The sequence below is a fragment of the Lipotes vexillifer genome, unplaced genomic scaffold (assembly GCF_000442215.2).
Source record: "Lipotes vexillifer unplaced genomic scaffold, Lipotes_vexillifer_v1.1 scaffold1306, whole genome shotgun sequence".
NCBI classification, from domain to species: Eukaryota; Metazoa; Chordata; class Mammalia; order Artiodactyla; family Lipotidae; genus Lipotes; species Lipotes vexillifer.
In genome coordinates, this window is record NW_006786512.1 from 858,801 (window position 1) to 883,381 (window position 24,581).

Below are 24,581 nucleotides of genomic sequence, written 5' to 3' on the forward strand. Positions count from 1 at the left end.
CTGCTGAAGGACTATTTCTTGTCTCTTTTTCAGACTCCCCCAGCAGACTTCCTGTATTGTTTCATTGGCCAGAATTGCATCATGTGCCCATCTTTAAACCAATCACTGGCAGAGATCCTGGAATCACCATGGCTGATTTAGACCAATCATGGTTACCCCAGTGGAGCTAGGGAAGAAATACATTCTTAGAATTTGGCACATTAGAGTAGGGTGGGAACTTGTATAAAATCCATGTTCAGTTAAATAGGAGGAAGGGAGGGCATGATTCTGAGTGGGAACCTATCAGGATCTGTCACAACGTCACTGTAGAAAATTGAGAAGACAAAATAAAAATCACCTACAATCTCCAAATCCAGAGATTGATATTCACATTTTGTGTGTGTTCTTCAAGGTGTTTTCCCATATGTACACATGCAAAAACATAGTCATACTTCTATTAAAAAAATCATCCACACATACGGTTTTCAAACCAATATTTTTATTCTTACTGATAGTGGGAACTTCATTCTTTTAGAGATGAGACTCTGTTTTCTATTTCTTAAGGCCATTTTCAAAGTGAATCTTCTGTGATGTGTAATGTGAATTTGATGGGCAAATGATAATGTCTTTGGGGGCCAAGAAGTTCATGAAAGGCAAAGCCCTAACTCTAAAATTAAAGTCCCTTACAAAGGCTAGGGATAGCAGAGTTACTCGAGAGGCCAGCTATAAACTCAGCAATCCCCCATCTTAAGCTTATCATTGCACTTGGTAGGATGCTATTGTTGTTCTTGCCTTTCCGCAGCATGTCTCAGTCAGAGAGTCTAGAACAGCTTGTCGTCATTAATTATGGCTCCCAGAAGCTTCCTCTTATGCACTGAGCACTAGGCTTGCCAGAACTTAACTGTCCCACTGAGTTGTCATGTGATTTTTCATTGAGCCACTTGACTTCTGACTCTGTGAAAAGAATTTTAAAATATCAGATCATTCCATCTAGTTATTTAGCTAGGATATTTAAAAGGATAGTTGGGTCTGTATGAGATTTTTGAACCAGTGTTTCAGAACGACTTTCCAAACTACTGGTCTTAACATGGATATGAGAACTAAGGTTCTCTTTAAATAACTAAATGTTTTCTCTCTGAGATTACAAAAGTAAAGCAAAATTAAGTTCAGAAATTTCTGATGAGAATCATTTCCAGAGAGTCGTTAACTCGTAATGCCTAAAAGCAGTGAATTTATGAAATAAACAAGAAAATGGACAATGAAAATACAGTAGTTAAAAATTTTAAGACAGATTTTATTTTTCTTAATCAGCCATTGGTTAGCTTAAAAGGAGACGTTCTGTTCTAGAAAGCATGTTGCTTTTAATATAAATAGATTTGGGAAATTGGAGTGGTGAGCTAGTTTTGTTGAGTCCCATAGTCTTATTAACATGTACCCCATCTAGAGTAATGATTTTCCAAGAATCACAACACAGTGAAGTATATTTAAGATAAATTACAGAGAATACCAGTCAATTCTTCTTACATTCAAAGGATCTTATAGCATTTAGGGTTATCATCCCTTATTGCTGCTCTGTAAATATGAAAGAGTTCTGTTTAATAGAGTTCTACTACATGGAACGTTGAATAAATAGGATATAGCTTTGTTGATACAAGAGGGAAAGAAAATTTTGGCATGTTCTGGTGGGAACAGATAGAGGAAGGTTGGTAAGCTCATCTAGGTCCAAGTTAGGCTCACAGTAACCAGTGAGAAACTATCAGCTTACGTGGTAAAGCCAACTTATATTTGGTCTACTTACATGGCTGTTTCTTTTCCAGTATTTCGCCAGGGTGATATTGGAACCAACTGGTATGCCGTCCTGGCAGGGTCTTTGGATGTTAAAGTTTCTGAGACCAGCAGTCACCAGGTAAGATACCTTATTCTTTTTTTGTCTTAAAGTGAGAGTTATTACTTTTAAACGATGCATTATCCCTCTGTCTTGGATGCCATCAGAATTACATTTTCCAAGCCACTTCCTCTTTCCCACAGTAAGGAGTTCAGCAAGTATGTGTTGAATTCCTTTATTAAGTTACACAAGAAACATATATAGTGAATGTCTTCCATGATTTGAGTGTGGCGCCAGGTGTGGGGACATGAAATGCAGGAGCACATGGGCTGTTGTCCAGGAGCTTGCTCTCTATTTGGAAAATGCAAACAAGTCCATCGCAGTGAGAAACTTCAGTTACATAAGGTGAAATGTGAGCAAAGGGGAAGGAGAAGCAAGTCTTCCGAGGTTTGTCCTTAGACCCTCCTCCGTCTGGTTTCCTGACTTTTCTCCGTCCTAGAAGTGATCCCCTTGTCAGCCTTTTAAGAGCTCCAGCAATGCAGGGGAAACGTGGTCGGTGCAGTCCCCCAAACATCCCTCACTTTTTCTCTACCTCAACTTGTCAAATGTGGGAGGACCAATAATACTTTTTTTTTCTAAAGTGCAGCACAGGCTTCCTTTATCTTAATCAGTCGCCTCTGAGGAGCTTGGCATCCTAGTAGATAAAACTCATATTCTTCTTGCCCTCCACCCCATAATATCTGTGAATTTAAAATTGGACCCAGAGTCTCCTTTCGCATCTGCAGTGACTTTTGCTCCGTCATTATTCCATGTGGCCTAAATGTGCAGAACCTTCCTATTTAGAGCCAAGAACCTCTCATCTCAAAAGGACACCCCTCTAGAGGCTACCGTCAAGCTTCAGTATGAGAATGTTCCAAGTTTATATTCACATATTCAGGATTCAGATAAAAACTGAAGGAAGAGAATTGGCTAACTACCGAATCAGAAAGAAATATCAAGAAACATCAAAGAATCAATCTCCAGGCAAGCACCATGTTTAAGACAGTGCTTCTGAGCCTTCTCCAGATGTGGCACACTTCGAATGTGAGAAACATTCATGACGTTCTCAACTTGAGGTTTAAATTTTGTAGGAACTTGTGTGTGTGTTGGAGCTGTGGGCAGTTACCATCTAACAAGCGGATGGTTGGTAAGTGGACATCTGAAGTTTGGAGTATAGGTGCCTGTGTTCCACCCATTGTTATGGAGGCTTAGGATCTCAGGCCAGTGCCCAAGTTCTACTTAACCAATAGTGTACCTTTTCTATGCACCAGTGCATCAAAAGTTCCATGAGAAACTGCCTGGAATCTGTGCCCGCTAGCCTCAATGGTACTGTCCCTTTCCCCTCTCTCGCAGGGCCAGTTTCCTCTTGGATTTCAGAGCGGCCCAACGGGGGAGGTGGGTTTTGATTTTCGTAAGCTGCCTCCGTTTCCCAGTGGGACCGAGGACAGTTAGCAATTCTTGGATATATTTGTTATGTGCTAGGCAGTGTTCTAAGCACTTAATAGGTGTTTACTCCTTTAATCCTCACAATAACCCTATGAGGTAGGTCACATTACTGCTTCATTTTACAGATGAGGAAACTAAGGCCTCAAGGGATTAACTAACTTGCTCCAAGTAACGTATCTAGAAATTAGGGGAACCAACCCAAGGACTTAGGCACCTGAACATACGCTCTTAGCCAACACTCTGTACTATTTGACTCCGAGGAAGCATGACGAAGCATGTGATTTCCCTCTCTCGGCTACTTCTCATCCTTTCAGGTCACCCCATGTCCTGCATCTCTGCACACCTTTTCCCTGCAGACTGCTGTCCTAGTGGGTCCCCTCCGGCCCTCGTTGCTCACGGCTGCCCCTGACGCTTCCCTTCACCCGGTCGCACCTCCGTGGATGTGCAGAGGGGACAGGACCTAGAAGAGGATGACTTTTCTTCCTCCTCTGCATGGTCCTGAATGAGTAATGATGGCGTGGGTGGAAAGTTGAAAAGAGAAAGGTGAGGAAAGAGAGGAAAGGGAAGGAAGATGCAAATTAAGGAGGAGAAAGGTGAGAAGGCAAGAAATATAAGCAAGAGAGATGAGGAAAGAATTTTAAAAAGCAGAGCAGATGTTCCTAAGGGGTGATAACATCAGCAGTGATGTGCTGACACCTCAGATGTTAAAAGCTGGCGTGAGATTTTGATGGTATTAGAATAGTATTTGGCCAGGGGCTGCTGGACTGGTACCCTGGACCAATTATCCCTCACCATGGGGTGCCAGCCAAGAATAGCTGAGCAACACTTTGTTATTAGCTGTGGGTTTTTAAAAAATTTTAGTAAACTTTTAACTTTAGATTTTAGCTGTGTTTTTTTTTTTTTTGCGGTACGAGGGCCTCTCACTGCTGTGGCCTCTCCCGTTGGTGGAGCACAGGCTCCGGACGTGCAGGCTCAGCGGCCATGGCTCACGGGTCCAGCCGCTCTGCAGCATGTGGGATCTTCCCGGACCGGGACACGAACCCGTGTCCCCTGCATCGGCAGGCGGACTCTCAACCACTGCACCACCAGGGAAGCCCCCAGGTTTTAGCTGCGGTTTTGACCTCAGCGCCAATGCAGAGAACTTTCCTGAGCTGGGCTTGCTCTTCTCTTACTTTGTTAGGAATTAGTTTTATACCAAAGCTGGCTTATTGCCTCCTCTGTGTACTTCACAGAGTCCAACCCTAATGTCCAACCAGAGTTTTCTGAATTGATTTGGAGAGTCACTAAGAAACAAGGAAAACACATTGACCCCTACATCCCCCAACCCTCCCAAGAGTAGCCTGAGACAGACAGTGATCCTAGCCTTCTAGCCAGCTCTGATGGGCAAGACAGGGTTCCAGCCACACGGAGGGAAGACGCTAAGGAGAATGAGTGAGATGTGGCTGAATCTTCTCTCGTGGCAAGTTGCTCAAAGGGGAGAAACAAAAAAAACCATTTCTTGCTGCTCTAGCCTCGTAATGGACTCTGGTCTCTGCCCACTGGTGATGTGGCCACATCAGGTCTATGGGTTAGCCAATCAGAGTAGTATCCTATGTAAGTGAGGGTTTGCCAACAGGATGCCAAGCAATGCCAACAGGAGATAGATAGATGATAGATAGATAGATAGATAGGAAGATAGATGGATAGATATAGATAGATAGAGACAGATATTTCTTTTAAGGAATTGGTTTATGTGATTGTGGGGACTGCCAAGTTTGAAATCTTCAGGGCAACTGGGAGGCTGGAGATTCAGGTGAAAGTTGATGCTGCAGTCTTGAGTCTAAAAGCTGGAAACTCAGGCAGAATTTCTATGTTGCATTGTGGAAGCAGAATTCCTTCTTTGGGAAACCTCAAGGGAGACCTATGTGCTCTCAAGGCCTTCAACTGATTAGATGAGGCCCACCCACATTATGGCAGGTAATCTGCTTTACTTAAAGTCTACTGATTGCAAATGTTAATCACATCTAAAAAAATACTTTTATAGCAAAATACAGACTGTTTGACAGACTGAACAACTGATTACCATAGTTTAGCCAAGTTGACACACAAAATTAACCATCCTATACCCCTATCATGGGGAGCAAAATGAGATTAGGCAATGGGCCATGGGAGGAGAAGCAAGAAAAGACCTGGAATTCCTAGAGACCAGCAACAGCATTGCTGAGTGCCTTCACGTGTCACACTGTGTTAGGGGTTCCGTGGATATTAACTGACTTCATCTTTAGTTATTCATGTCCTATTTTACAGGGGCTTGAAAACAAGGCTCAGAGACCTTAGGTATAACTTTCCTGGGGCCACACAAATGTAGGTGGCTAAATTAAGAATTGAATTCACTCGACATTTCAAAATGAAGCTTACTGGATTTTACAACAATTCTGTGTTTGGTAAAGGAAGATAAATTTCTGTGGCTTATAGAAAAATTTTGGATACCTCCTAGATGCTTAACAAATACCTATTGGAATGTGAGCAACTCTCTAATTTTGTTTACTTCCTGATTTCAAGTTTTTTTCCCAATTTCTTTCACTTAGTAAGTCGCCATGCATCATATGAAACCTCATGCAGCAGTATTAATATTTTCGTAGGAAAAAGAACCCACTGCAAATCGTCACAGTTTTCTGGCTAATTACTACGTTGACCTTTGTCTGCCCAGAGGAGTTGTTAATGTCCGCCACTAAGTAGATAAAGCAGAGTCCTTACTGATCTCTGAATGACAGTTTTATGAGGCCACATTTTTTAAATTTTGTATTAAATATGTGGGTTTGTTTTTCCCCTGTGTACGTAAAGAAAGTTTGGTTACATTGTGGAATCTTTGCTGGGACTAACTTTATCTGCATATTTTTGGTCTCTGCGGACCAAAAATGTTAGTGCTGGAAAATTCCTGGACAGTGGCTTTAGAGGTACATGGCTATAAAAGAGAAGTATTTCCTTCTTTTTACTGCTTGACTTAGCAAAATAAACTCATTTTTGTTTTATAAAATGCAGGCAAGAAAAAAAAAAAAGAATTCACATCTGACACACTCCAAATTTCATGTTCTTCCTGCTGTTCACACATGAAAAAAGGTGGGCAGGGGGCAGTAAAAGAAAAAGAAGAAAAGTTAAAAGAGACTAAGAGAGAATTAAGGAAAGGAATGAGGTAACAGCAAAGAGTCAAATCTTCAAAAGTGGTTAGGGCAGTTTCTTGCTAGCCTGCCCCTTCATTTCCTTTCCTCAAGTCTCACCCCGCCCTGCGTGCCTCTCTTCTCATCTGAGAGTCAGAAGTCAGAGGAGATGGTGGTGATGAACTGCCAACCTTATCTCTGAGTTGTGGCTCCTCAGTAGGGTTTTAGCTGAGCCAGAATGGTGAGATAAGGGCAGGAATGGCTAATGGTAACAGGGCGCCCACTAGAGGCATCTTTGTGAAGAGCACTTTACAAGTTTCATTTCACTGGCTACTCCCTACATTGCCTTCCCCATTCATTGCTATTATTAGTCTCATTTTACAGGTTACACAGCCATTAGGTGTCAGAGCCAGTTCTTTGTGATTCTAGGGCTCAAGTTCTTGACCCTCAGGGTTGTACAGGTGCCATCCGGAGGGTGGGAAGGGGAAGGGATAAAGTGAGGGCTGAACAGTTCAGGAATGATGAGTGTGCAGAGAAGCAGCTTTTCCCCTGCAGCTCCTGCAGCCACCCTCCTGCATTTCCGATTCCAGCTCAGAGCTCAGAGCTCCACGCCTCACTTCCAAGGCCCCCTGAGGCGTGCTGCTGGGGAAGGCCCGCTTCTCACCCTCTGCTGGGCTGCCCCTGGCATGTGGGCCCTCCTGCACCACCTTTCAGGCCTGGACGCGCACGGTGAGAAATGAGCGTGGCCCATCCCTTCAAAGGGTTTCTAGGTTAGAGGGTGGGATAGGTGTTGATGGGACGTGTAGGGGGTTGAGAGAAAAGGAGGAGCCTGACTTGGATGATGAGGTGGGTGGTGATGCCACTGATTGAAATAAGAAGCACATAAGGAAGAAAACCCTTCACAGATTCTGGTACAGTATTTTTATGGCATACATTTATTAGGTACTATTGATTTGGGGGGAATTTTTTCTGAAAAAGAATCACCCTATTTCTTATGTATGATAGGAAGATATAACTTTAAGAATACACAGAGCAGAAGTATTTTATTTGCCTCATAAATTCATGTTACTTTCCTGCCTGTTTCAATACATTACTTTCTCTCCCTTCCCATCATTCCTCTATACTTTTCTGCTCACCAGAGTAAGAAGACTCACTTCTTGCTCTCTGTATGATTGGTTTGGCAGGTTCTTCTTGAATTCTTTGGACCTCCCGTGGAGGGTCACCCTTATTTCCCATTGGCCATACACTACGAGCAGAGTAGTATTAAATCTCATCATGTGCAAAGCATTTCACTTGCACTCTTTTGTTTGAGCTGCTCTGTTAGGTCGACCCAGCTGTGTTGCATCTTGCTTAGGTCGCAGGTGAATGAGTTGCCCACTCAGGAGGACACAGTGGTAGCCCATAGAGCTGGAAGTCACCTGACTTCCTTACCCAATCCAGTGCTCTGCCCGTGCCACGCTGAGGTTAGCCACACGAGGGACCATCTGCCTGTGGGGGGGAGGCTACGGGTACAAAGGGCGCTTGCTCCCAGGCGCTGCCGGTACGCACGCATGGTGGTCAGGGGGGGTGGGTGTGTGTGGCGCCTACTTCATCCCCTGGGGTCACGCCGATGCCCAACGTTATAACAAAGAAAGCCCTTGATTCCGCATTTGGGAGAAGGAGGAAAACAAACACGCCGGTGAGTAGTAATATAATCTTCAGGCCCTTTCCTGGCAGGGGAGGGCGGAGGGGAAAAGCCGTGGGGCTGCGGGCAGCCAGATGGCTCGCCTCCTGGTCTTGTTTGGGGTCAGCCCGCCCAGTCAGTTTAGAAACACACGTGTGCCAGCCGGGGAGGCACGACCTGGCGCGCTGATGCTGCCCCGCCCTGTGTCCGCTCCTGGCTCGGGAGCGGCACCCCGGGGTACAGGAGCCTGCCGCGCGCCGGCTGGGACCAGCTTCTCTGCCTCTCACGCGGTTAGGCCTACGCTCTGCTTCTCTTCACCTGAGTCTTCCCAGTCCAAGGCCTCGAGCGCGGACTGGGGTAGGGGAGAGACAGAAGCCTCCGGATGAGGAGACGGACCTGGGCCGCACCTGCCCGAGACCCTCCCCGAGGAGCTGGTGCCACGGTGCTTTCGTTTCTTGCGTTACAGCCCTGAAACCATGGGTGTGCTAAGAACTCTGGGAAGTACATGGGTTATATTCCATTCCTGTTATCACGGCGAACTTTTATTAGAGACCGTCCTTGGAAATGCCTTCCTGTAGTTTATTATTGATCCCACTACTCCGTAAAACAAAACCTACTTGGGAAGTACTCCTGCCCCTGTGTCCCTGTACGGCTGTCGGAGGCCCCTCTCCCAGGTGCCCAGCCGTTTTCCTGCCTGGCCGTGCATTGTCTTACCCCCTGAAACTGAGAATGCCCAGCAAGGGGCCCTGCCCACGGACCGCCTCGCTATACCCGAGTGTCCCAGCCTGGCTCACGTGCTCGTGTAGATTTCCACTCGGCAGCACAGGTTCTGCTGGGGATATATCCTCCAGTTCCCAGCGAGACCTGTCCCCACCCTCGGTTTCTTACCTAAGCCTAATAAGCAGGACGCGCAGGCCTTCAGATGCCCACAGCTGAGCTCGAGTGCTCAGGAAGCTGCCTGTCTCCGGTGCCTATTTAACTTAACGGGCTAAAAGCCAGAGATTTTACATTCCCACTGGAATGAATAGTATCAATACTATCGGTGGACTTTTTCATGTTTAAGTGGATTTCAGGTTAGGAGTGAGCATTGGAACAAGTTACAAAACCAATGTGAAGCTTAAAAACAATAAATAGTTTTAAAAACCGCACTATCTCAGACGATACCCAACTGTCCGTGGGGTGGGGGGAGGGGCCAGAGAGACAGGGTCCTGCTTTTCTCTGCAGATTTTATGTGAGGAGCCTCTTTGGCATGGTAACTATTTAAATCCTAAAAAGTTTTAAACTAATCTTTACACCAAAAAAAGTATAACAGTTCCCCAGTCATATGAAAGAAGAATTTCTGATGGTTGCAGAGCAAATGGAAGTTCATACTGCAAAATAGGGAATGGGATGCTTTATTAATTCATTAAAACTTCTATATTTCTATAACAGACGCTTAAAGTGTTACTATTTACTTAATGCAGTGCACAGTGGTTTAAATCAGACCCCTTTCGAAATCCTCAGAGCCACTTAATTGCTGAGTGACTGTGAGCAAGTTAGAGCACGTGTAAGAGACACTAGTTCCTGCCTTAAATTAGTTAATGTATATAAAGCACTTAGTACGAAGCTTGGCAAGGAGCAGGGCTTCCGTGCTTTTTTATTACTACTTGGAAAGAAAAGTTGGTTGCGTAGTGGAATGCTGTTGGTTGCAATGTTGTCATTTCACCACAAGAGGGCAGTGCTAGAATAGAAAAAGCAGGAAATGCACTTGGTATTCGAAATGGCAAGTTTAACAATGCTGTTCAGCCATTTCATGGGATCAGAGAATGGGGCTGAGCTTGGCCTTGGTCATCACTATTCATCTTTTCATCGGTCTCTATAAAGTTGTCTGGCGATTTTTAGCCAAATTTTTGGAAAAAATTCATCTTACTGGTTCTCTCCCCAAAGTAAAATGTGCTTTTCTTTTTTAAACCCTGTCTATACAACAAAGATGTTTTTAAGCATTGCATATTTGTTTGTAAAATTTGGAGGATAGGCATGTTTCTCTGTCTTGTTGCTTTATCTTTCCCCGTCTTTGTTTTTGTCTGTCTGATTCCTTGGTTCATTCTCATTTCACCCTATTATTTTCAGACCTTGCTGTCATTTGGAAACATTTTCTGAACCCATTTATCAAGCCAATAAAACCTCAAAGGTGCCAGGTCTAGAGTGGTTGTTTGTAATCTCTTACTACTTGTCTATGCTTAGGTCACACTCTTTGTTAGGATCTGATCAGAGTTTGTTTAGCATCCTGCCTGGGGCATCCGAGTACTGTATTTAGTTTTGTTGCATGTAATTCTGGGTTTGGGTGGAGGCAAGACAGGGCCACAGTGTAGTACAGGCTGGCTCTCTGCTGAAACAGGGCTGGCCTCCCGGATTTAGTTATCACATGCTAATGTGAGTCCATTCTCACTGAACCTTCCAGCAACCAGCTTGCCTGATCTTGTTGTGCTGTGTCTAACGATTCCAGGGAAGTGCCCTCAAAGTAATAGAGCTTGTCTTTGCTGTTTGTTAGGAAGAAAAACACATTTGTCTTAGTATTTTGCCTTCCTGCTTGGTAGTAAATCCTTAAGGCTGCACATACGCCCTAATGTCTTGACAAATTCAGAGATTAGGTTCCATTAAACTTTTATTTTCTAAAAGGACTTGGAGCACTTCATAAATTCCAGGACTAAATGCCAGCTCATGAAATAAACCCAGGCACTACCAGACTTAATGGCAAGTATTGCCTATAGGCCTAAAATAAAAATTGTAAAAATATTTGCTTTGTAAAAATTTGTTTCAGGGTATACACACTTAAAGGACCAGTTTGGTCCTTGATGTTAACCCAACATGTATCCAAAACTATAAATATGTGGTGAGACAATTAACTTCTTGAGCTACTAATAAGGAAGTGAGTTAAATATGCATGATTAAAAATAGGATACCCCTCAAAGTTACAGGACAGTCAAAAAATTGATGTACTTAACACAGAATTCTTCTAATTTATTGTTTTAAATTTCATCAGAATGTCTAACTTGTGTAAATTAGATTTCAGCTGCTGCTCATAGACCTCATGTGCAAGGTCCATGTTTATTAGCTTGGATATCAGTGACACATAACCGTGGACTTTCTTAACACCATTCCCATGTCCATACTGTGGTAATGTTTATAACGAAACAAACAAACAAAATGCCTCATATGAGAATGCCTGCTTTAAGAAAACCCAGTATACTGTAATCCAGACATACAAAGCAGATAAATTAAGGGGTGATTAGTTGCAGCGCAGAAGGATTCTTTGATTTACAGCAGGATTCTTCAGAAGGGTTCCTTTGAATACATGCTCCCCCAGAGAGCTGAAGTGTTTTGCAGATCATTCAAACCACTTGACATCCAGACTGGGGGACAGAGAAACTTGGAATTTAAGTGTTGAAAAAGCCATCATTAATTGGAGATGAACGCAAAATGAATAAGAGATTCTCTGTTACTTAAATAGTAGAAAAATACACTTTGCTTTTTAGAAATGTAGATAACCATATTTATATACATGTATAGGTTAAGTCAGAAATAATATTTTCCATTTTTTATGGAGCACCTGTGTGCCAGGAACCATATAGGACTATCTATCATGTATACTGAATTCTGCTACTAATCGAATGAGAAAGATTGTGCCCATTTCGCAAATGAGGATACTGAGGCTCCTGGGAGCATTCTACCCAAAGCCCAGGATTAGTAATTGGCAGAAATGAGCTTTGAATCTAGGTCTGCAAGGCGCGTTCTGTTCTCCCTATGCTGCCTCCAGGGCACTTACCCCTCCGTGTGGAGTGTGCCGACTCTGGTGCCTCCAGGTGTGTGTGCTTTGCCTGACGCTCCCTGCCTTCCAGCAGGGCCAGATTGTTGACACCTTTGTTAACTTACCTAACACCAACTTTTAGGAGCAGAAGTAACCAGACCCCACCTATTCTGCTGAAACACATACCAAGATATTGCTCCTGACTTCAGTTGGTGCCCACCCGGGCAGGAGGAGAGCCTGTGAGCTGGGGGCTGCCCACGGTGGAGCTGGGCACCTTCTAGAGGGCATGTTCAGGTGCTGCTGGGCAGGAGGTGGGGGAGGGGCGGGAGGTGGGAGCAGCACAGCCCCCAGGTGAGCAGGTGAAGGGCTGAGGCAGGTCTAACATGATGGGTGGGGCCTGGTGATGGGCAGGGAGGCAGGAAGCAGGCTCCGTGATGGAGATGGGTGGCCAGGCTGACGACGAGGCCCGGTATTAGAAGGGTGCCAGAGAGGAACCAGGGCCTGGGGAGTGCTGTCACAACGAGGCAGTCTACCACTTTGAGAAGAATTAGGGTACCGGCAGGTTATCGGGACAGAGACACAGAAAGATAGAAACCCAGTTTCTCCAACTGATGTAGGAGCTCCGTTATTAGAACAGGGCACAGAATCAGAGTGGGCGAAGCAAAAATGCAGATGCGATTCTTAGTTTCTGGCTTTGGTTGTTTGCATTTCTCCTGAGTGTGAGGGTCGGAGCCCCAGCCTGGAATGGATTTGATCCTCTAGGTGAGGGTCAAGTGGGCCCCAATGTTGGGATTAGAGGGTTGGAGGGGGAGCAGTGCCAAATGTTTGGTATTTTCCTGGTGATTTGGAATTACTAGGTATTCCATGTGTGAATTGGCTGATTGAGAAAAGAACCTGTATGGATTAAATTAATAATTAATCAGTTTTCCTACTGAACCTTAGAAAGAGGTTCTTAAATTTCATATAATAAGTTAGGAAGTATATGGGAGGTAATTAGATTGACTAGTTTCTAGTCTCAACTCTTCTGCCTGTTAGCCACACTTCACAAATTACTGAATATCTTTGAGCCTGATTTTCCTCAACCTATAAAATAACAATAATCCCAGTGTTGCAGGATTGCTTTAATACTACCACCAGTAAGAATATCTTTATTAAGCATTTCTCTTGAGTCAGGCATGGTGCAAAGCACTTAAATACATTATCTCCTTTAACTGTTGTGAAGAATTAATGAGACATCGTAGTCAAGACACCTGGCCCAGTGCATGGCATATAGTCCTCCACTCACACATGTGGAGATCCACGTGAATACCGATGCACAGGAGGATGAGTACTATTAAGGGTGACTGGGTAATTAAGTTTTTAGAAGGTAGGAGGAGTGATCAAGTGGACTCACAGATGAGAGAGAGCTGGATCCGATTGCAGGAAGAAACCAGGTATCATATCAGTAATGCGTCATAGGTAATTCTTTTTCTGAGAGCCCATCACTGCTAGTTATGTAGTAGAATTGGCCTTGGAGACCCAGGATGCTTTACTAACACAATGAAGTCTTCCCAGGTGTCACCCAAGGGATATTGCACTTAGGGTGTGTCTGATGCAAAGCAGTCAGTGATAAGCTGGTCTCTGTTGCTATTGTAGAATCTCTCTGGGAATACTGGTTAGGCCCAATACCTCCCCAGAGGTCTCGGTGTAACTTGGGACTCAGGGCCACGTTTAGCTAACCCAGTCTCCTGTTTCCCTAGAAGCTAACCTGGAGACAAGGATTTGGCTGCAAGTGGCTTTTATGGAGGAAACCCCAGGAAGTGTCGTAAGGGAGTGGGAAGTTGACAGGAGGAATGAGGAATGCCTATAAAAATGTGTAGATAAGGAGTTCAGCTATGGGCACCTGGGCTCACTCCTTCCGGGGGACCCTCTAAGAAACTGGGTAGGGTAGGAAGCCGGCGTATTTATCTTGCTATTCTCATGCCTCTTTGGAAGATACACCTTACAGGCATTAATTGCCCAGCACTCTGCCCTCAAGTGGAGCAATGCAGATGAAAGGGGAAGCCGAGAGTATATGTGGGAACTGTCCAGAAACATAAAATTGCCTTCAAGGGTAGGGCGAGGGTGGGAGAAAGGGGTGGGGGGAATCTGGCAGGACTCTAGCAGCATCTGCTAAACCCACCTTCATACTTGAAGACACTCAGATTTTTAAATCGTCATTTCATATTTGAAAGTCCCCCAAAATAAATTGCCATCTTAATGTAAAATGGGACATTCCTTCACTGTTGATGTTTCATAGTCCTTACCGATTGCTTTCTTCAGTCTTTCTCACTGTAAATATTTCCTTTCAGGTAACCTTTCTGAACATTAATCTGCAATTGAGCAGAAAATAAATGTCTGAATAGTCCCTATCTAGTAAGTATTGAGACATGAGCAGATCTCTAGAGGATGTGTGAGTTTAAAGGAATAGTAGTGTTACCTTCAGAAATGGGCACTTGCAGCTGCAGGCAAAGGCATGCATTTAAGCATCTCCACAGGGTTTCAGGCTTGGAACTCTGACCTGCAGGGCTCTGGTGAGCTGGGAGTGTGCACTAAAATAAGAGTGCGTCTGCTACTCTGACTCACATTCCTGTGGCTCACATTTATCCTGCCTTTCAACTTATTGATACATACTGAGCAACCATATTGGTTCTCCTACCTGAGAGAACATTTGAATGTAAATGTCTTTATTTGGTAATTATTTTCTATGCACATTGCAAGTCCCCGCCTGGACTTCAAATGCAAACAAGGCCTCGGCCCTAGGGACTATAAAGGTAGTGATTCATCTTTAGGGTGAAGATGTCCTTCTTAGGACTTTCTTCTTCCCTGTGCCCAATTATCCCAGTTGCCCAATCCACACTTCCCAAATCCATTCAGGTTTCTAAGTAAATTTGTCCTAAAAATACCTAGTCTGCTGAAAGTCAAGTTTGAAGTTGCAAGTAACACTTCTTTCAGGTGAGGTTTTATAGTCCTGCTTTCAAAACCATATCTTGTATTTGTGATTCCCTGTCCTTACATTTGAGAGGATGGGGTAGGAAGGAGGAAATGGAGGCAGGTCGGATCCCACACTCAGCTCTGGTGGGAGGGCGCGGGATACTGGGAGTGAGCCCAGGTGCTGGATGGAATGACGGGGGCTGGTGCCCCTCTGCACAGAGGTCCTCACGCACGGAGCTACACTGAGAAGCGCACTTGGCAGTACTAACATGACTAAATGTTGTTACGTGTGAGCAGGCAGGTGTCATGTTAAACTCTCTAGGGGAAATCCAAGAATAATTTCGGTCTTTTGTCATCATTACAAGAGCTGCTCACTAGCAAGAAGATGGGCTCATGCGACTGACTTTCACAGGCTGTGTCTTTGTATACCTTTTGGTGACACATGGTAACAGGTGTCGGGGATAGGAGATGAGAAATGGAGACGACAAGTTATTCCGTAGAAGTCCACAGCAAGCTCACGAATAACAGATCTGCATAGTTCTTGTGCATTATACTTTGTAGCTTATCGTAGATAATTAAGCTACATGGATAGTGGCAGTAGGAATACGTATGGTTCATCCCTGTCAGGTTTTAAAATAGAAATTTGCACTGGAAAGTATAAATTAGGCTAAGAGGATTCTTTCTGAAGGGTCCAGATGATTAAAAAAAAAAAAATGAAGTAGGTTAGTGGATCTTTAAGCAAACCTATAGCCTAAAGAATTTGTGAAAGTCTGTGATTTATCATGATCCATCTTGTGTTTTTACTAGAACTTGAAAATTACTCAGAAGTATCTGACATGCTGGGTATTGATATTTCAGCCCTGGGGATATTTTTCTGAGTTTGTTAACAGCTGCCTTTCTGGAAAATTTATTAACAGGCCATTTTTATGTTTCCCCCTGATCTTTCATTCTCTTCTGAGATATTATTGATTTTATTTTCCTGAACACAATTTTAAATGGTAATATCTGTGCAGAAGCAATTTGCTATGGTTCAGGGAACTGGATTCTTATGGGCATTTGTCTTAGTAATGTGATTACAAAGTCACTAACTTGATCTTAATAACATTTGCCTATTATCGTGTATTAGGTGCATGAAAGGAAAACTGTACTTTCTAACTCAGGATTACCCTTGTGTATCTCCCTTAGTTGATAATACCTTTTGCAAAATTAACGTCCAGGTGACCTTGAGTGACTGCATTACTTGCAACTAGTTAGGATTAAATCCAAGTATCATCGCCCATGTTGCATGCAGAAAGGAAATTACTTTCTTAGTACACCCTACACTTTTAAATCATTGATTCAGGACATTTTATCAGCTAGCCACACAGCACTTCACTGGGTGCTGCTTTTACTCTATTGTGGCTGAGGGGGGCAGCGTGATACAAGAAGCTGGGAATCTAGTCAGATAGTCACAATTGGAACCTGGCTGCGTTACTTACTATCTGTGTGAACTCAGGCCTCGTGAATCCACCATTCCGACCCTCAGTTTCCTCATCTCTTTAAGATAGACTGACATAACAGTATCCCTGTTCCAGTTTCTTATTTAAATATCGTAACTGTACTCTCTCACTAAAAAAGCTGAGTTCATCTTCAAACGATTTCCCCCGTTTTCTTAGAGCGAGTAGTCATATAAAAAGATAACCATGTCCGCAGCAAGACGTGCACAAGATTGCTAGCAGCCTTATTCATAATATCCCCAAACCAGAAGCAACCCAAATGTCCACGAATAGGAGAATGGATAAGCACATTGGGGCATACCCTTGCAATGGAAAACTATTCGTCAGTGAAAGGAAAAAACTACTGATCCACGCAACAGCATGGATGAATCTTACAGACGTTATGTTAAGCAAAAGAAGCCAGACACCAAAGAGGGCATATTGTCTGATTCCTTTTACATGAAGTCCTAAAACTGGCAAAATTCCTTTACGGTGATAGAAATCAGAGCATCAGTTGCCTCTGAAAGGAGGGTCCTGACTGGAAAGGGGCATGAGGGAACTTTCAGGGGTGATGGAAATGTTGTCTTGCCTTGGGTGGTGATTACACGGTGTATGTATTTGTCAAAACTTGTTGAACTGTGCAAGTGAATTGAGTGTTATATTGTATAGAAATTAGTTGACCCTTGAACAGGACGGGTTTGGACTGTGCGGGTTCACTCATGGCGGAGTTTTTTCAATAGTAAATACTACGGTACGACATGATTTGTGGCTGGTTGAATCTGCTGATGTGCAGGAACCACAATATACTCAGATTTTCTACTGTGTGTATGCAGGGCTGGGGGTTGTCACCCCAACTCCCCTGCTGTTCAAGGGTCAACTATATACTTCAAAGAAAAGACAACTCATCCACTGGTAAAATGTTTGCTTTTCTAATGACCAGTTTTTTGGATTCTCAGGATGCAGTGACCATCTGCACTCTGGGGATTGGGACAGCCTTTGGAGAGTCCATTCTGGACAACACTCCCCGCCATGCGACAATTGTTACAAGGGAAAGCAGTGAACTTCTCCGCATCGAGCAGAAGGACTTCAAGGCACTATGGGAGGTGAGCCCAAAGGCTGCTTTGTCAATTAACGTGGTTGCAGAAAAGAAAGAGAGCTGCCACATGGATAATGGCATTAGAGTCAAGCCTTAATGTGCTCTGTTCTGAGCCGGTGGATGGAATTTAATTTTCAAAACTTGTTTTTGAAATGAGTGAATGAAAAAGCCATTTTGACACAAGACGTCTTTCCTTTTTTTTTTTTTTTTTTTTTTTTTTTTGATGTAGTGCTTGCTCAATTTTCTGTGGTTTGACATACATTATAATCATTTCTTGAATGACCATAGAGTGTTTTATGTATAGAGTGTTTTATGTATTTCCCCCCTCCTATTCCACAGATGTGTTCTTAACCAGGGAACAAAATACTTTGACATTTTCTTTGGCATTTTAAAAATCATCATTGACATGTTCCCTGGGAAAGTGGAATGAATGGGGTTAACATCTGCTTCATTTAAATGCTTTAAAAAATGATGTGCCCTGTAATAAGGTATGGGAAACGAGGGACATAAAGATGGCTGGTTACTTGCCAACTTCAAAATGCACGGGTAGCACAGCAGTGGATGGAGGCAGCCGGTCCTGGCGGCTTGTGCATTTTCCGCTGCTTACCAGTGCCCTTTAGGGTACCACGCTCATTTACAAGAAGGATGGGGAAGAAATCATCTTACACGCAGTCACGGTAAATGGAGTGCTTAGAAAGGCCCTTGCGTCCTTTACGCTCATTCCTTTTCAGTTCTTCAAGCTTCTGATTTTTACCTGTGGCTGTTCCTTATCTTTGTCCTTGGCTCAGTATGTCCAAGCGTTAACCCATCGAGCTGGCAGGCTTCGCCACTTGTCCCAGTGTTGCTAAGATTTTAAACTTGATCTAAAAAGAATTTTGTGTAATCAAATAGTTTCCTCCAGAGCCAAACAAATGACAGATGCATTAAGGGAGCAAACCTGTAGGTGAATGAGTGATGCTTTGCCTTGAAAGTCCTGCAAAGCCTTGGAAGGCCTTGGTGGTGAAACCTGTTACTTTTATTCTTGGCAGTAGTGAATAAATTGCAGGGTTACTTGTTTGAAATGTTCCTCTTAGAAAATATTAAAGAGCTCCAACTGCTCTGTAAAGTTCAGAGACAAAAGCGAGTTTTAGGAAGGCAGAGCCAAAGTAGGTTTGCATGAGGTGTGTGCGGAGAGGTTTTCTGTCAATTAAAAGGGACCAAGCTTGAGGCAAATAAGCCGCTTTTTGGATCTTTCATTTAAAAGGTGAACTGAAAAGTCTTTTCCAAAGAGAAAATTTGGAAGACTGGTTTAAGAACAAAAATGACTCCTAGTTGCGATGTATGTCATTATAACTGCTTTTGTCTGTGATGACTTATTCAAGTTGCTGGTGGAGGATGGTTTGTGGCAATATTTAAAAATTTATTTTAATTAGGAGGCCTCAGTGCTGTGAAGAAAGTTCCTGAGAAGTTGCTACCTGTGAACATTTTTAAAAATTTATTTAAAAAAATTTCGGGACTTCCCTGGCTGTCCAGTGGTTAAGACTCTGTGCTTCCCCTGTAGGGGGCATGGGTTTGATCTCTGGTCAGGAAACTAAGATCCCGCATGCTGTGTGGCATGGCCAAAAAAACAATTTATTTAAGAAATTTTCAGACGTTCGGAAAATCAAAAAGGATAATACAATGAACGACTTATACACTCTCACCTAGTTCAGCAGTTGTTAACATATAGCCGTATTTGCTTCATCTGTTTTTGCTGAACCACTTTAATGTAAATGACGGACATCACGACATTTCATCCTACATATTAGCATATTTCTCCAAAAATCAATATCCTGCTACATACACATAATACCATTATTTCACCTACGAAACTAAAGATAATATACTAATGTCATCTATCTCCAGTCCACAGTTCAAATTTCCCCATAAATATCCAGAAATAAATACATTTATTCCATAAGTATTTTTATATCTGTTTTATTTCAAACCAGACTCAAATAAAGAACCATGTGTTAACATTTGATTGTTATGTCTAAGTCAGTCTCTCTCCCCCTCCCCCCCACCCTCTCTCTCTGTCTCTTTCTCTATGACACTGACTTGTTAAAAAGGCCAGGTCAGTGTCTCCCAAATTCAAGGTTTGTCTGATCATTTTCTCATGGTATCTTTTTTTGTATCCCTACCCCGGAGTTTCCTGTAAACGGAAGTTAGAGCTAAATGTTTGATTAGATCAAGCCAAACACTTTTGGCAAGAAGTCAAAGGTGATACTGAGTACGTTAGGATGCTCTTAATGTCTGGATGCCTCACTATAAGGGATGCATTGGTTTGATTTGTTTGATCCCTTAGTTGGATTGTATCTGAGTATATCTTAGGGCTGTTTTTCACAGAGATTTCCCTTAGAGGAAAATTATTAAATGGGGCTATTGATGTTGAAGGTGGTCCTTAGTATCCCAAACCTTGCCACATGATTTTGTAGCTCCGTGGGTCCAAGCCCTCATCTGTAACGTCAGAGCATGATTCTGGTCTTCCCTGTCAGTGACTTAAGTGAGCTGAAAAGGATGGAGAGAATTTTTAGACTGACCTCTTATTTTACAGGTTGGGGTTTGGAACCTCATAGTGAGCAAGAGATTAGTAAGATATCTCATTTTTATTTACCTGTTCATGCAACCAAGCACAGAGTACAAATAAGATGCTTCGTCAACGTTTTAACTGGCTAAAGTGAGAATGCAAGGAACTCCATTATCTAGCAACCTGTGTGAATCAGAACTTTATTAATGGGCACACTTGTGCATATACAGTACATGATGATCCTAAGAAACTGGAATTCTGAATTACCTTGCAAGTAAAGAATTGTCTAGCAACCTGTGTGAATCAGAATTTTATTACTGGGCACACTTGTGCATATACAGTACATGATGATCCTAAGAAGCTGTGGAATTCTGAATTACCTTTGGAGCAAGGAAATTGACTTATGTTTATTCCACTATTCATTTATTCAGCAAATACTTAGAATCTCCTGTGTGTCAGGTCTGGCTGTAGCAGTGAAGAAGATGGCCAGGGCTTCTGTTCTACTTGGAGGAGAGAGAAAATAGACTCGCAAGTCAATAATATTATTTCAGAGTATAATATTATCGTTAAGTAAATTCTATTTCTATTCTTTGACTATAGGTGATCCATTGATGGCATATGTAACACTCATCTGTTAGCAAAATATTGGATAACCAGAGCACCTATTTCTTGATTATGTCAGATAACAGAGTCTATAATTCAGCCATTCATCACACTGGTACATAATATCTGTAAGCAGCCTTGAAACCCAAGCTCATGCTGTCAGCTGAAATTTAAGTTAGATCTGGTAGCCAAATATCAAAAGGGAAGGATGACATAGCTTCAGGATTCAGGTAGAGGCCTCACTGAACCATGAAATGGCAGAAAGAAGGCAGCAGAAAGCTAAGCTGGATATTGCCTCTCCCACCAGCATGGTAAGGAGCTCACTGTTAGGCCATAGTTCCCACACGGTAGAAATTAGGTCATCTGAATCATGGGTCTAAATTTGCGTGTTCATCTCATTTGCCTGCTTACTTTTGAGGAATGTCATGGTGGGCCCATTGTGTGGCAAGCACTCTCAGATTGAGGTTTTCTTCCTTATCTATGCCTTTGATGTCACTTAAAGTGGTTGACAAGGACCAGGAATCTGAGTTACTTCTAACCAGGAAAATTATGGTGTGTAATCACAGGTAGCACAGTCTACAAGTAGCTCTTTAATAGGCTGAGCGAATAGGCTATTTTAAATCTTACACTTGAGACTTTAATGGCAACAGAGAGCTAGGTAACCCTGCTTCCTTTCCTGACCAAAGGCAAGTTTCCTCAGCTCTCCGCAGATACACACCCAGAGCACTACACCTGAGATTTTGAAATCCTATTCAATTTCATCCCCAGTACTCTTGCTTTATGTTGTCTATTATGTTGTAAGTCAAATTGGTAGCACCCAGAGTATTTTTTTAAAATTATTGTCATAAATGTGACCAGAGGCATTATTCCAGTCGTCTATATAAATATATAAAAAATATATATATTCCCCAAGATGTAACTGACGTAGCAGCTTGATGCTTTTCTTTGTACCCTGTATCTTTCCTAATGAAAACTTTCTCTCCTCTTTCCTTTCCATATTTCAGTTGCCAATTTATGATCATATTTGAGGGAGCTGGGATCTCCATCTCAAAGTCAGGTCATATTTTCTTAGCTTAAGTGAATTACAGTAAATTTATTCAGAGTTGCTCAATAATACTTCCCTCTTTTCATGCCTCTTTGATATTAGAACTTAATAAAAAATATTAACTAGGGTATAAAGCATCTCACTTTTCAATAGCATCTCAGGAGGGGGAGTGAGTGAGAGAGAAAGGAGAAAGTTATTGAATTTCATTCAGAAAAAAATTAAAAGTCTTGGAGTACCATTTTTAGTTCTTGAGAATTGTAATTTAAACTCTTTGACCCTAGTGGCATTGCATACCCTCAGTAAGGAAGTTAAATGGCAAAGTAGTTTAAGTGTAGGCTTGGGAGTTTTAAGCCGTGATAATCTTGGATCAAGTGTTAATGAGTATCTATGGTTGCTGGTGGCACTTGGAATAAATAAATACTGATTTACTGTCCAATTCCATGAATTTCTTCTCAGCAAATATAGTCTAATGTTTCCAGCGGTTAGAACAGCAACAAAGAGTGATTTTTGTTTGCTCCCTGACTTTCTGTCTAACATCGTGGATGAAGATGCTTTTAGGTTTGCAGCATGTTTTGTCATCTTTACATGGAATATGCCAAGTACACGGACTTGTATGAGGAGATGAGTCCAGTGTGTTCAGAGAAGTAGATTGGAAAGTCACTCTCCATCAAACTCAAAAGACACCACTGAGATGTCCTTGCACTAGTGATCTACTACCTGTGTTCCAATTGCATGAACATCATTCTGGCCAAAAACTTTCCTTCACTGTGGGCTATGTTTGAGCATGTGCAAAATAATACACAGCTGTGAATGAATTATTTGAAAGTTAAAGACAACAATGAAACTAGAGTCTTTAGAAATAAAAGCAATTATTTAAAATTTGTGGTCTGACCCATGCCACAATAAAAGTGGTTTCTTAGCTGTAATAGGTACCCAGAAGCTCTTGTGATTTTATTCTAACCAGGACATACAATATTCACAGAGAACCGTTGCTTGGATGTAATGATTGATCCCATAGAGTTTATTCCCCAAATGTGTCTGTGGCCTCAATAAATATTGTTGACTGAAAAATTTTTTTATGCTTTCTGGGATATAAACTGGTAAGAACAAAAAATGTGTTTCTGCCTTAGGAAAAGAATACAATTTGTAAACAAGAATATTTCTAAGAGTAGTGAATATTGTCAAAGAAATATTTTTACATCTACCTCTATTCCCTAATTTTCAGTGTTTTATTTCTCGATTCTACCAGATACGTTGGCAGTTGTTGGACTGAAAAGCTTTTTAGCTATTTCTGTTTACTGCCTCTTTTGGACTGTGCAGGGGGAAAAAGCCCTTTTCCATTAATAATCTTTCAAGCCACTATGAGAATAGGAATTATTGAAATTACAGCAGCTTAGTCTTTGCTGATGCACTTTAAAAACCATATTGGAGTAATATACCTCTCAGAGGCATCTGCCCCTGCTTGAATAGATTTGATGTTCCTATCTGTCTTGGGCTGTCAGGAAAATTAAAGCCCAATGCTTAAAACATAGTATCTTAGAACATAAAAATCTCAGAAGCCCTTTGGGTGGGTTTTAATACTTTATTTAGCATGCAAACAATTTCAGCTTGTTTCACTTTTGCCTTAATGGTAGGCTTTCAAGGTAGACCGGTATTTCAAGTAAATGTTTAGTGGCCCTGGGTATTGAGGTTGAACTGCATGACCCATCCTCAGACGGGCAGCCCCTGGCCTGCCTGTTAATATACAGGGACCCACCCCCTCATCTGAGGCTTAACTGGAACGTAAAAGCCAAGGGACCTGCTTTCTCCCAAGTCAGAGGCCTGTACTTACTTTTGGCAACTCTGGAGCTTGTACTGTAGGGTTACTTCCCAGGCCAGAAATTTGTATCAAAAGGCTAAGAAAAATACATCCAAAAATAAACATGAAAGCCAAGACTTCATGCCAGGAACTCCAGCCACACACATCCTGTTGGCTGGTTCTCTTGCCTCTCTCCTCACTGTTCTGCTTCTTTTAAACCCAGCCGGAAGCCTGCTTCGGTGACTCGGACCTCACGTCTGCCCCAGGGTCTCACTCCTCCGTCCTCAAGCTTTTCCATGGGATGGTGAAACGATTCAAATCCAGAAAGGAAGGGAGTGAAGTTACTAGGAGATAAGTAAAGTTAAAAATAATATATGTATATATAGGAAGTTTTTTCCTATCGCCTTTGACTGCCTGAGCTTTCCTGAAGAACCACCAGTCCCGGTTTTCTGTCTGGACTGAGATCCTCTTAACAGTAATAGATACTAACAGGAAATAATCAGCGATGAAGGTGCATTTTGCTGTCCAAATAAAGCACAGCTCTTCACTGGATGTCTGAGAACACTGAGAAAAGGAAAAAGAAGGACGTATGCCCTACCAGGTCAGAATGGGTCTTTTTCTATTCTTTAGTGGGGACATATTATACGTCACCGTTGGCAGTTTAGTTCTAGGAATTATACTCTAAAACATCTCTGGCTTTTGTAAGTATGTTCCACCAGACCTAAATATGTACCACGGCACTGACATAATTTGATTGCATCTTTATTTATGGGGTGGGGGGGGGGAGTGGTGGCTCATCTTTTTCTGATTGTGAAGGATATGTTTGTTTAGCCTGATGATCTTAAATGTTTCTACAAGATAAAGATATTTGTTCATAAGTAGGCAGAGTTACATTTATCACATTAATATTAAATATATGTATTTATCTGGTGAGTGGCATATATTAAAAATGAATTTGGGGCAAGGAAACAGATTGAGAGTGGTGGTATTTCACCCTCTGAATGTCCTGGTAGGCACCTTGCCTGCAGCTCTCAGACTATAGGAAGTCCTTAGTGTTTATGGGAATTCTGTTACATTATTGATGACTTGAAGTCCTGCCAGCTCCAAAAGCTGTGATCTCACTGTTTCTCAGAAGACGATCAGGGGGTCTGAACAGATCAAGGCTTGGCTGGCAGGGGCCAGGGAAGCCCC

At 42.5% G+C, this 24,581-nt stretch overlaps 1 protein-coding gene across 3 annotated transcripts in view; it reads left to right on the top strand.

Moving 5' to 3' along the window:
- RAPGEF4 (Rap guanine nucleotide exchange factor 4) overlaps positions 1-24,581 on the top strand; it is a 352,267-nt gene that overhangs the window by 76,299 nt on the left and 251,387 nt on the right. For 2 of the 3 annotated variants that reach the window (XM_007458842.1, XM_007458843.1), the window contains exons 3-4: positions 1,797-1,885; positions 17,260-17,406. In XM_007458842.1, the coding sequence (XP_007458904.1) occupies positions 1,797-1,885; positions 17,260-17,406 (236 nt within the window). Of the gene's footprint in view, positions 1-1,796; positions 1,886-17,259; positions 17,407-23,600; positions 23,992-24,581 lie in introns of those variants that run through there. The other variant, XM_007458844.1, reaches the window with a different exon arrangement.